The 12116-nt window shown below is 56.7% G+C and overlaps 1 protein-coding gene across 1 annotated transcript in view; it reads right to left on the bottom strand.

Annotated features, from left to right (window-relative positions):
* Positions 1 to 6930: 6930 nt before the first annotated feature.
* DIP2B (disco interacting protein 2 homolog B) overlaps positions 6931 to 12116 on the bottom strand; it is a 139961-nt gene continuing 134775 nt past the window's right edge. Inside the window, exons 34-38 of the mRNA XM_038752224.1 lie at positions 11846 to 11903; positions 10903 to 10977; positions 8951 to 9128; positions 8678 to 8801; positions 6931 to 7271 (exon numbers count right to left, since the gene is read on the bottom strand). Of these exons, the coding sequence (XP_038608152.1) occupies positions 7019 to 7271; positions 8678 to 8801; positions 8951 to 9128; positions 10903 to 10977; positions 11846 to 11903 (688 nt within the window). The 3' untranslated portion in view covers positions 6931 to 7018. The remainder of the gene's footprint in view (positions 7272 to 8677; positions 8802 to 8950; positions 9129 to 10902; positions 10978 to 11845; positions 11904 to 12116) is intronic.

Consider the following 12116-nt stretch of genomic DNA (forward strand, 5'->3'; position numbering starts at 1 on the left):
TGGCTCATAGTAAGTGGTTAACAAATGCCATGTAAGCACATTGTAGGCAGGGAATGCATCTGTTTATTATCATATGGTACTTTCCCAAGTGCTTAGTACAGTGCTTGGCACGCAGTAAGCACTCAATAAATAGCACTGAATGAATGAATAAAACAAAAAATAATCCGGTCAAACCCTCAGCATCTTTGCCGTAGTAAGCTTGGACCTAGTGAAACCACCCTTTGGGGAGGCTTTGTACATAATAATAAGTGATGATTGACTAAGATGGGGTATTTGTTAAGCACTTACTATGTGCCAAGCCCTGGGGTAAATACAAGATTATCAGGTCAGACCCAATTCCTGTCCCTCATAGGACTCAGTCTATGCAGGAAGAAGAACAGGTATTGAAAATCAATCAATCCTATTTATTGAGTGCTTACTATGTGCAAAGCACTGTTCTGAGCGCTTGAGAGTATAAGAGAATTAACAGACACTTTCCCTGTCCATAATGAGCTTACAGTCTAGCTAGGGAGACAACCTGATCACCTTGTACCCTCCCCAGCGCTTAGAACAGTGCTTTGCACACAGTAAGCGCTTAATAAATGCCATCATTATTATTACCATATGCCATTATTATTACTATTAATAATTAAGGTTGAAAAGGGATCTCTGTAGCTGAATCTGGCCCGTGGGCAGTGTTCTTTCCCCGCACCACCTTAGGTGAGCCCACAGTCACAGCATAATTAGACCTCTGCTTCCCGGGACACAGATCCATGATGAATAAATAGAATTAAGGTACGTACATTTTCATCAATCGTATTTATTGAGCGCTTACTGCGTGCAGAGCACTGTACTTTTATAGACGAGTGAGGCACAGAGAAGGTAAGTAACTTGCCCAAGATCGAACAGCAGGCGAGCGGCGCATCGTAAAGTGGGCAGAAACCCCAGGCGACTCGAGCCACGGCTTCATCGTCGGGCCTGCCTCCACCAGGGTCGGAGCCCGGAGCCGGGCAGCAGCCTTTGGCCAAACTTCAGGATACCCCCTCCCGCCTCCCAAATCCAGATTTTTGGGCTCGTCCGGCCCTTGGACTGGACAGTTGTTGGCCATCTTGGGGGCAATACCCAGATTCAGCGACCTCCAGCTCCGTTGTCCTCTTCCAACCTCTTAGTCCAGTTCCCTGCACACAGTAAGCACTCGGGAAATACCCGAGGTTGGTTGACTGATTGATCCAAAACAAAATCCATCGGGAAAGCACCACCGGAAAACGGGAGATTACTTGGGATGAATCGATCAACCTCTATTTCCTGATATAACCTCTGTGAACCCCCCCCCCGTGGCACAACTTGGTCACCATGTAACCTCCCCAGCACTTAGAACAATGCTTGGCACGTAGTAACTGCTTCATAAATGCCATAATTAGTAGTAGTATTAGTCTCCGCTTCAGTTCCCTCATCTGTAAAATGGGGATGAAGCCTGTGAGCCCCACCGTGGGACAACCTGATCACCTTGTAACCTCCCCAGTGCTTAGAACAGTGCTTGGCACATAGTAACTGCTTTATAAATGACATTATTATTATTATTATTATTATTAGTCTCTGCTTCAGTTCCCTCATCTGTAAAATGGGGATGAAGCCTGTGAGCCCCACCGTGGGACAACCTGATCACCTTGTAACCTCCCCAGTGCTTAGAACAGTGCTTGGCACATAGTAACTGCTTTATAAATGACATTATTATTATTATTATTAGTCTCTGCTTCAGTTCCCTCATCTGTAAAATGGGGATGAAGGCTGTGAGCCCCCCGTGGGACAACCTGATCACCTTGTAGCCCCAGCGCTTAGAACAGTGCTATGCACTTAGTAAGCGCTTAATAAATGCCATTATTATTATTATTTCCCTAGGGCTTACTGTGTACACTAAGCGAACGGTCACCTCCAGCAGTTCCAGCATCCCGCATCTCTGCTGCTTGGGTTTGGTTTGGGCAATCGGTCACTTCCTCATTTTTTACGGACACTATTGTCTCTTTTTTAGGGAAGGAGTGTGGCTCAGTGGAAAGAGCACGGGCTTTGGAGTCAGAGGTCATGGGTTCAAATCCCGGCTCCGCCACGTCTGCTGTGTGACCTTGGGCAAGTCACTTAAATTCTCTGAGCCTCAGTTACCTCATCTGTAAAACGGGGATTAAGACTGTGAGCCCCACGTGGGACAACCTGATCACCTTGTATCCACCCCAGCACTTAGAACAGTGCTTTGCACATAGTAAGTGCTTAATAAATGCCATCATTATTATTATTATTATTTTCCCTTACGTAATATATGTTGTGCCTCTCCTCCGCTAGACTGGCAACCCGTTGAGGACAGAGTCTGGATTTTCTCCTTGCAGCCCTCGGAAAGCGAGAAAGAGTGGGACAGAGCACCTGCTTGTGTTTGTGTTGGAAGCAGCATGGGCATAGTGGAGAGAGCACAGGCCTGGGAGTTGAAAGGTCATGGGTTCTAATCCCCGCTGCGACACTTGCTGCTGTGAGCTGTGCTGTGTGGCCTTGGGCAAGTCACTTCACTTCTCTGGGCCTCAGTTACCTCGTGTGTAAAATGGGGACAGATTGTGAGCTCTATGTGAAACAGGTACTACTGTGTCCAATCTGATTTGCTTGTATTCCAGTCCTTAGTTCTGTGCCTGGCACACAGTAAGTGCTTAACAGATGCCATCATTATTATTATGATTTGTGTGTGTCATTCATTTAATCGTATTTATTGAGCGCTTACTGTGCGCAGAGCACTGCACCAAGCGCTTGGGAAGTACAAGTCGGCAACATATAGAGATGGTCCCGACCCAACAACGGGCTCACGGTCTAGAAGGGGGAGACAGAACCCATGACCTCCGACTCCTAAGCCCCATTTCGCAGATGAGGAAACTGAGTCCCAGAGCGGCTAAGCAACTCCCCCAAGGTCACACAGCAGGCAAGTGCTAAAGGCAAGATTACTTACCGGGGTTTCCTGACTGCCAGCCCCGTGCTCCTTCCACTAATTCTGAGCTCATTTCCTTCGTATTAATGTTTTTCTCCCCCTCTAGGTTAGAGAAGTAGCGTGGCTCAGTGGAATGAGCCCACGCTTGGGAGTCAGAGGTTGTGGGTTCTAGTCCCGCCTCCGCCACTTATCAGCTGTGTGACTTGGGGCAAGTCGCTAAACATCTCTGGGCCTCAGTTACCTCGTCTGGAAAATGGGGGTTAAGACTGTGAGCTCCACGTGGGACTGAATGAGAGCAGGCCCAAATCCTTGGTCCCCCAGGGACGGTGGCTCCTCCTCCCAGATGCCCCCTCCTTCGGGGTCTCCACCTTCTGCCCACGACGCTCCGAGGTCCCTCCCCGGGCCCTTTCCAGGCCCTGGGGATGGAGATGAGGCCGGACGGCCCCTCCCGGGATGTCGGTCCCCTCGGGAAGGGTGTTGGGCCCCGGGAATCACCAGCAATGCTGGGGCGATCCCTCTGAGGGGGCTGATGGTCCGGGAAGCCAATCGTCCACCCCGGGAATGGGCGACGGGAGAGTCCACGGCCCAAAGCGTTTACTGGAGGAACGACAGGGCTCTTCAGGGCTCTTCCCTCCCTCTGCCCATCCGCCAAGCTAGCTCTCTTCCTCCCTTCAAGGCCCTGCTGAGAGCTCACCTCCTCCAGGAGGCCTTCCCAGACTGAGCCCCTTCTTTCCTCTCCCCTCGTCCCCCTCTCCATCCCCCCGTCTTACCTCCTTCCCTTCCCCACAGCACCTGTATATATGTATATATGGTTGTACATATTTATTACTCTATTTATTTATTTATTTATTTATTTTACTTGTACATTTCTATCCTACTTATTTTATTTTGTTGGTATGTTTGGTTCTGTTCTCTGTCTCCCCCTTTTAGACTGTGAGCCCACTGTTGGGTAGGGACTGTCTCTATGTGATGCCAATTTGTACTTCCCAAGCGCTTAGTACAGTGCTCTGCACATAGTAAGCGCTCAATAAATACGATTGATTGATTGATTGATTCAGCGTGGACGCTGCGCCCCCCGCTCCCCCGTTTCCCGGCTCCCAGAGGACCCCCAGGCTGGGATTCCAGCAAGATAGAGCACGCCCCGTGGGAGGATGGTCAATTCCGGGGGAAAAGGGGGCAGGCAACGGCGGGAGGGATGCGGAGACCCTCGCCCGGGGACTGGCAGCCGCCCGCCCGGACTGTTTTAGCCACCTGGCGGGTTGTGAGCCCGCAGCGTGGCTCAGTGGAAAAAGCACGGGCTTTGGAGTCAGAGGTCACGGGTTCAAATCCCAGCTCTGTCAATTGCCAGTTGTGTGACTTTGGGCAAGTCACTTGACTTCTCTGTGCCTCAGTTACCTCATCTGTAAAAGGGGGATTAAGACTGTGAGCCCCCCGTGGGACAACCTGATCACCTTGTAACCTCCCGAGCGCTTAGAACAGTGCTTTGCACATAGTAAGCGCTTAATAAATGCTATCATTATTATGGGAAGCAGCGTGGCTCAGTGGAAAGAGCCTGGGCTTTGGAGTCAGAGATCATGGGTTCAAATCCCGGCTCCCCCAGTGGTCTGCTGTGTGACTTTGGACAAGTCACTTAACTTCTCTGTGCCTCAGTTACCTCATCTGTAAAATGGAGATTAAGACTGTGAGCCCCCCGTGGGACAACCTGATCACCTTGTTACCTCCCCAGTGCTTAGAACAGTGCTTTGCACATAGTAAGCGCTTAATAAATACCATCAATATATATATAATACCTGGCCGGAGGGAGGAGGTTGGCCCGAAGCCCCAGTAAAGATGCCTGCTCTCTCTCTCTCTCGGGTCAGGGAGCTCCCACCCCCCAGTGACTGATCTGGGATTCCCGTCTCGCTGATCCGTGTCCGTCGCAGCGCTTAGCGAACCGCCGCCCTCGGGGCAAGGACGGAGCCGGGCGACGACGGGCATCAATATTTATTAACACGAGACGGAGGAAACACATTCAATGGGTTAATCGGACACCGTCCGGCCGGATGTTAAATGGAAAAATGTATCTCTAGCCTAATTTCAAATAAATAAAAAACCTTTGTACATAATTACACGGGTCGGTCTGGCGGGGGCCGGGAGGTAGAGGAAAACCGCCTCGAGGACTGAGAGGTTTCTCCCGTTGCCTCCCGGCCTGCTGCTCCGCGGGGACCACCCCGTCGACCCCGGCCCCAACAGGGTGAGGGGTCCTTAGTGGTGAGGGGGTGAGGGCCGGCCGACGGGGAGGGCCCGGGGGACCACCAGGAGGCCGTTCGTTTTAGGGTGGGGATGAGCGAGGCCGGGACGCGCTCAAATTTCCTGGGTGTGATGGATGGGAAACAGCACCAGGTCCGGGGCCGGGGGGATTAGGGGAGCGGGACGGAGCCGGGGAGGGGAGAGGGGCTCCAAGTCAGCACCTTGCGAGCCGAGCCGGGGGTGGCCCAGGCCCAGGCCCGCGGGGGGACCCTGTCCGCCCTAGGCGAGCTCCTCGGGGAGAACAGGGGAAGGGGGCCCTCGACTCGAATGGGCCCGAGGCTGGCCACGTTGGCTGGCCCCGGATAAGGTCATCTTGTCCGTTCTCCGGCCTCAAGCAGCCCCGTAAGGAGCCCTCCCCCAACAATGCCCAGGTCGCAGGGGCCGGACCGGGGCTGGAAGGGGACGTCTCGTACGTAATAGCGTGGTGAGAAGCCGGTCCCTCTTCTCCCCTCCGGCCTGGCTGAGCTGGGAGCGCAGAGGTGGCAGGGTGCCAGGCTGCCCAGGCCCGGACAGCGCAGGCCGCCCCGCATTGGGTAACTGGGAAGCGGGAAGGGAAGCTAAATGTCACAACTGCCTTCCTCTGGGCCGGCGGCCTTCCCTCCCCCATCTCCCCCTTTGGGGGGTGCCACCCGAGAGCGGGGCACGAGGGGCAGACTTCAGCGGCGCGGTCAGCGGCCGTCTGGCCGCTTCGGTCAAGGTGGATGGACGTGCCCCCCTCCGCCCCAAGGCCAGCGGGTGGGAGAGCCCACCCGGACCATCCTGACGTCTCCCAGAGGGGGCCCAGCCGGTGGCCACGTCCCACTCCCAACCGGCCACGCCGGCTGCCCGTTCCGAGCCCGGGGCGGCCAACGGTCTAGAGCCGCACTTCCTTTACACGGTGGGCCGGGACGGGGCAGAGACGGGCGGCGTCCATATTAAAATAGTCTAGGTGCGTATTTACACAACAGGCCAGCCTGGTCCGAGAGAACCACCTGACGTCACACGTTCTCTCTCTCTCTCTCTCTCTCACACTTAACTTTTTCTCGTTTTAAAAAATATTTCTGTAAGAAAAAAATAGGAAAATCCAACTGGGTTCTGATCTGGGGCGAGAAGGGGTGGTTTCCCATTCGTATGGGCCGGTCCCAGGCCCCCCCGCCGGACTCCAGGCTGGGAGTCGGGGTGGGGGGCCCCGGGGGTGGGGCGGCGGGCCGGGTCAGCGCTGCTGCTTTGGCTTTCCCAGTCCGAGGGGTGGGATTCGGGAGGGTCCGCCGGATGGTAGGCCGTCCGCCTGCCCGCCGGCCCCCCGCTCCTCTCCCGGGCTCTCCCGATCCGGCCCCGGCGCCATCTCTCGGCTCCCTTTCCGGCCTCCGCCTGGGGCTCCCGAGCCGGGCCCGGGTTCAGTGACCCGGGACCCCCCCGCCCCGAGTCCGGCCAGGTGGCGCGGGCCCCCGGGATGAGATGGGAGCGGAGGCGACGATGACGTGCAGCTGGCGGGAACGGGAAGCGAGTCTCAAAGCTGCGGGGCGCTCGGGGAGGTGCCGGCTCGGGGCGGGGGTGCGAGCGGAGCTGACGACACAGGCGGCGGCGGACACGAGGTCCGGGACGGTTCTCTGGTTCGGGCGGATCCCGACCACAACAGCACGGCTGCGAAGATGGTGAGAGACGGGCGGAGAAGGCCCCCTCCCCGCCCCTCCGGGGCAGGCCGGTGGCCCTTCCGCCCCCTGGTTCACGCGGAGGGGCGAGGCCGGGGCCCGTCCGTCCACCTGCGGGCGGGGGCCGAGCCTCCCCGCCCCGGCGGGTCCGTCCGGCGGCTCACATGTTGTAGGCCACGTAGATGGGGTCCAGCTGGTCGGCCAGGAAGCTGTCGCGCAGGTGCATCCGCTGCTTCTCGCCCCGCGAGTTGATGGGGATGACCCCGGGGTCCACCACCACCACGACCCCGACGATGAGGTAGTGTTCCTCCAGGACCACGTTGGTCACCAGGGGCACCAGGTCCAGGGCCTCCTGCTCGCAGCCGCACAGCTCCACCACCACCACCAGCAGGTTGGTCCACGTAAACACGGCACTGCCAGGGCGCGGCAGGGAATGAGCGAACCCAGGGGGCCACATTCCCCAGGCATCCTCCCCGCCCGCCCCCGCCCACCCACTGGGCCCTGGTGGGTTTGGGGGAGTCCGGCCCCTTGGGCTCGCCAGGGAGGAGGGAGGGGGGGGGGTCCCGCGGCTGTCTCCGTCCTGGCTGAGAAGCGTCCGACGGCCTCCTTTACCAGACTGCGGCTTCAAGTCCGGGCAAGGAGGAGGAGGCCTAATGAAACCACACCCCTTGGGAGTCAGAGGTCATGGATTCTGCCACCCCCTTCTAGATTGGGAGCCTGTTGGTGGGTAGGGACTGTCTCTGTTGCCGACTCAGACTTCCCAAGCGCTTAGTCCAGTGCTCTGAACACAGTAAGCGCTCAATCAATACGATAGAATGAATGAATGTCTAACTAAGCGCTTAGAACAGTGCTTGGCACATAGAGAAGCACAAGCTTGGGGGTCAGAGGTCACGGGTTCTGTCTCCCCCTTCGAAATTGGGAGCCCGCTGGTGGGTAGGGGCTGTCTCTCTCTGTTGCCGACTGAGACTTCAGATCTTGTGGCCACAGGGTCACAAGTAAACTTCACATAACCGTGGGGTTGACTAAACTGGTCTTCGGTCCCCAGTGGTGCCCAAATTGTTTTTTGGCCGCTAACTTGGTTTTCTTGACAGGACGATAAAGGCTATCAATATTCTGGCTGTCCAGAGGCACTTTGATTTCCCTTAAAATCGACCGAGATCACTCTGGAAAATGGAACAGACTCGGTTGGGCTGCCCGAGTAGCCATGTGTACTAGGCCTCCTAAGCGCTTATAACCACTCCCCAGGGTACATATTTATTACTCTATTTATTTATTCTACTTGTACATATCTAGTCTATTTATTTTATTTTGTTACTATGTTTGGTTTTGTTCTCTGTCTCCCCCTTTTAGACTGTGAGCCCACTGTTGGGTAGGGACTGTCTCTAGATGTTGCCAATTTGTACTTCCCAAGCGCTTAGTCCAGTGCTCTGCACATAGTAAGCGCTCAATAAATACGATCGATGATGAAGATGATCTTCCCTACCCCTTGTCATCAGCGCTAGCTCAAGTCCCTCTCCTCTTGGCCTGTAATTTATTTTAGGGTCTGTCTGACCCCCGGATTCGACTGGAAGCTCCTCGAGGGCCGGGATCGCGCCTACTAGCTCTACTGAGCTCTCCCAAGCGCTCAACACAGTGGGCGCTCAGCCAATGCTGCTGACTGATGGACTGGGGGAGCAGAAAGGTCAGTGGCCGCGGGGGTGAGGGGGATGGCTGGTGCTTCTCGGTCAGCCGAATCCCCGGGCCGAAACCTCGCCTCGCCCTCGGTGTCCCCTGAGCCCGGCGAGGGAGTGGGTGCCCGGCGGGCGGGCGGGCGGCCTACCATTCGGCGATGCTGCGGTGGGTGCGGGACACGGAGGTCTCGATGTCGGTGGGGTGATAGCGCAGCCCCCGCAGCTCCAGGGTCTCGTCCAGGGCTCCCACCACGTACAGGGCGTCGTGGCGTTCTGGCGAGGCCGAGGGGCGCGTTAGCGGGGGCGGCGCGCGGCGGAGTCCGTCGAGAGCCCAGGGGCTCCCCGCCCGCTCTGCCCGCCCCTCCCGGCTCCCGCCCCCCACGGTGGCGGCTCGGAGGTCCCGGGGTGGGGCCGCGTCGTACCTCCGGACGCGGCCGTGAGCTCCGTCCGGCGGACGAACCCCAGGTAGCCGGTGCGGGCCCAGAGCGTCGGCGCGGCGTCCCCAAAGCTGAGGCGCGTGTTGAAGTGGTCGGCCTGCAGCGTCTCGTTGTCGTAGATGGTGTAGTAACCGCTGGCCGTGTGCGGGCTGTTCACCCACACCTGCGGCGAGAGGGGCGGGATGGACGGGCGGGGACCCTCGGGTGGTGCCTCCCTCCACACCGGGAAGCAGCGCGGCTGGGAGCACCAGCAGATCGGACGGGCCGACACGTGGGCTTATGCTGGCTGACGGGACGGGAGCTGGGGAGGGGGGCGGTCCATCCCCGACAGGGACCGGCCCGCCGTCCCTCCCGCGGAACTCTCACCGCTCCCGCCCCACCCCCAAATCAATCAATCGTATTTATTGAGCGCTTACTGTGTGCAGAGCACTGGACTAAGCGCTTGGGAAGTCCAAGTTGGCAACATATGGAGACAGTCCCTACCCAGCAGTGGGCTCACAGTCTAAAACGGGGAGACGGAGAACAAAACCAAACATACTAACAAAATAAAATAAATAGAATAGATATGTACAGGTAAAATAAATAGAGTGATAAATATGTACAAACATAGATACATATAAACAGGTGCTGTGGGGAAGGGAAGGAGGTAAGATGGGGGGATGGAGAGGGGGACGAGGGGGAGAGGACTCCTTAGACTCCCAAAGACTCCTTAGAGTCCGTCCCGTTCAGGCCAAGCGGCAGAAGGGGAAGCGGTGTGGCCTAATGACCACAGCCCGTGCCTGGGAGCCAGAGGACCCGAGTTCTCCTCCCGGCTCTGCCACTTAATAATGACAATGGCATTTATTAAGCACCATTAGACTGTGACATCTGGACTGTGAGCCCGCTGTTGGGTAGGGGCCGTCTCTATATGTTGCCAACTTGTACTTCCCAAGCACTTAGTACAGTGCTCTGCACACAGTAAGCGCTCAATAAATACGATTGGATGAATGAATGAATGTGCAAAGCACTGTTCTAAGCACCGAGGAGGTTACAAGGTGATCAGGTTGTCCCGCAGGGGGCTCACGGTCTTTATCCCCATTTTACAGATGAAGTAACTGAGGCCCAGAGAAATCAAGCGCTTAGTACAGTGCTTTGCACACAGTAAGCACTCAATAAATACGATTGATGATGATGAAGTGACTTGCCCAAAGTCACACAGCTGACAATTGGCGGAGCCGGGATTTGAACCCGTGACCTCTGACTCCAAAGCCCGGGCTCTTGTCACTGAGCCACGCTGCTTCTTGCCTTGCCGTGTGACTTTAGGCAAGTCACGTCACTTCTCTGGACCTCACTTTCCTCATCTGTAAAATGGGGGTTTTAATGCCTGTTCTTAGACTGTGAGCCCCAAGCGGGACAGGGACTGTGTCCAACTGGAGCAGCTGGTATCTACCCCAGCGCTCGGGACAATGCTTACCACGCAGTCAACACTTAACAGATACCACGGGTAGTACTATTAAGGAGGGGGCTGTCGACGAGGGAGCATTCATTCATTCATTCACTCAATCGTATTTATTGAGCGCTTACTGTGTGCAGAGCACTGTACTAAGCTCTTGGGAAGTACAAATTGGCAACATATAGAGACAGTCCCTACCCAACAGTGGGCTCACAGTCTAGAATTTGCCGAGAGTTGGGGCATCCCAGTCTCGGGAGAACATTAAAACCAGGGCAGATGCCCCTCTGGGAGGGGGATGCAGGGGGGAGGACACGGCGCCAACTCTGGGGCCGCCCCTCGACACCCCGCCATGAACAGACCACCGAGTGCCTGGAGACTGGAAGCTCCCCGTGGGCAGGGATCACGTCTATCAACTCCGCTGTACTGTCCTCTCCCAAACGTTCAGTCCGGTGCTCTCACACCGTAGGCGCTCAATAAATCCCACGGACAGACTGAGGGTACCAACCTCTCCGAGGTGGGAGTCCCCGACGGGCCCCTTGGTGTCCGGGTTCACGATGACCACCTTGACGCCGGGCAGGATCTATGGCGAAATGCGGGGCGGCAGGTGGGGTCAGGGCAGGTCGGGGGGGAATACCCGGGCCTCTCTGGACACGGTGTTGGGGGTCTTGCTAGGCCCATACCTTCCCGAGTGCTCAGTACGCTGCTGTGTGCTTCCAGCTCTCCTCTTGCCCTCTCTGTTCCCCAACCCAGATTTCCCTCCCTCCCTCCCTCCGCCAAGCCAATGGACCGTAGCACAGCGCTCCCTGCCACCCCACGGGCCCTCCGCCAATCCCGCCGCCCCCAACGAGTCTTCCCTGGTGGGCTTCCAGCCCCCTTCTCCCACCCCCCCATTACTTAGACCTCCCTCCCTCCTAATTAATAATGACATTTATTAAGCGCTTACTATGTGCGAAGCACTGTTCTAAGCGCTGGGGGTTACAAGGTGATCAGGTTGTCCCACATGGGGCTCACAGTTCTTCACCCCCATTTTACAGATGAGGGAACTGAGGCCCAGAGAAGTGAAGTGACTTGCCCAAAGTCACCCAGCTGACAATTGGCGGAGCCGGGATTCGAACCCCTGACCTCTGACTCCAAAGCCCGGGCTCTTTCCACTGAGCCACGCTGCTTCTCTCCTCCTCTCCCTCGCCAAGCCCTTTTGGATCTATCTTCTTCATCTGCCCTCAGGATGATGCTGATGACCCTCTTGGTCAAGATTTTTTTGTGTCTGTCTCCCACATTAGAGGGTCAGCCCGTCGTGGGCAGGGGATGCTCGGTAAAACTGCTACTCTCGCCAAGGGGTGCTCAATAATAGCCCGGATTGACAGACAGTCACGAGGGTCCTCTGAGAGGACCCCATCCCTCCAGGGGCCACGGGGGCGAGGCCCCAGGGGAGACGGGGGTGAATTTACCTTCCCAGACTCTGAGAGCAGCAGGCTCTGGGGGGCTCCCCGTTCCACGAGGCGTACCCTGTGGGAGAAAAGGGGGTCACCTCAAAATTAAGCCAGAAAACTAAGCGCTCCTTCCCGGTGTCACCGAGGTGATGCACTTGGGGACAGGGAGGGACCCAAAGTGTCCCAGTCCGGGCAGTACGGAGGCCTTAGGTCTAGCAACTGGTAGTGGGGGACGTCTCCTTTTGCTGTTCACTACTGAGCTGGTATGTTTGGTTTTGTTCTCTGTCTC

Source organism: Tachyglossus aculeatus, chromosome 10 (assembly GCF_015852505.1).
Source record: "Tachyglossus aculeatus isolate mTacAcu1 chromosome 10, mTacAcu1.pri, whole genome shotgun sequence".
Classification (NCBI taxonomy): domain Eukaryota; kingdom Metazoa; phylum Chordata; class Mammalia; order Monotremata; family Tachyglossidae; genus Tachyglossus; species Tachyglossus aculeatus.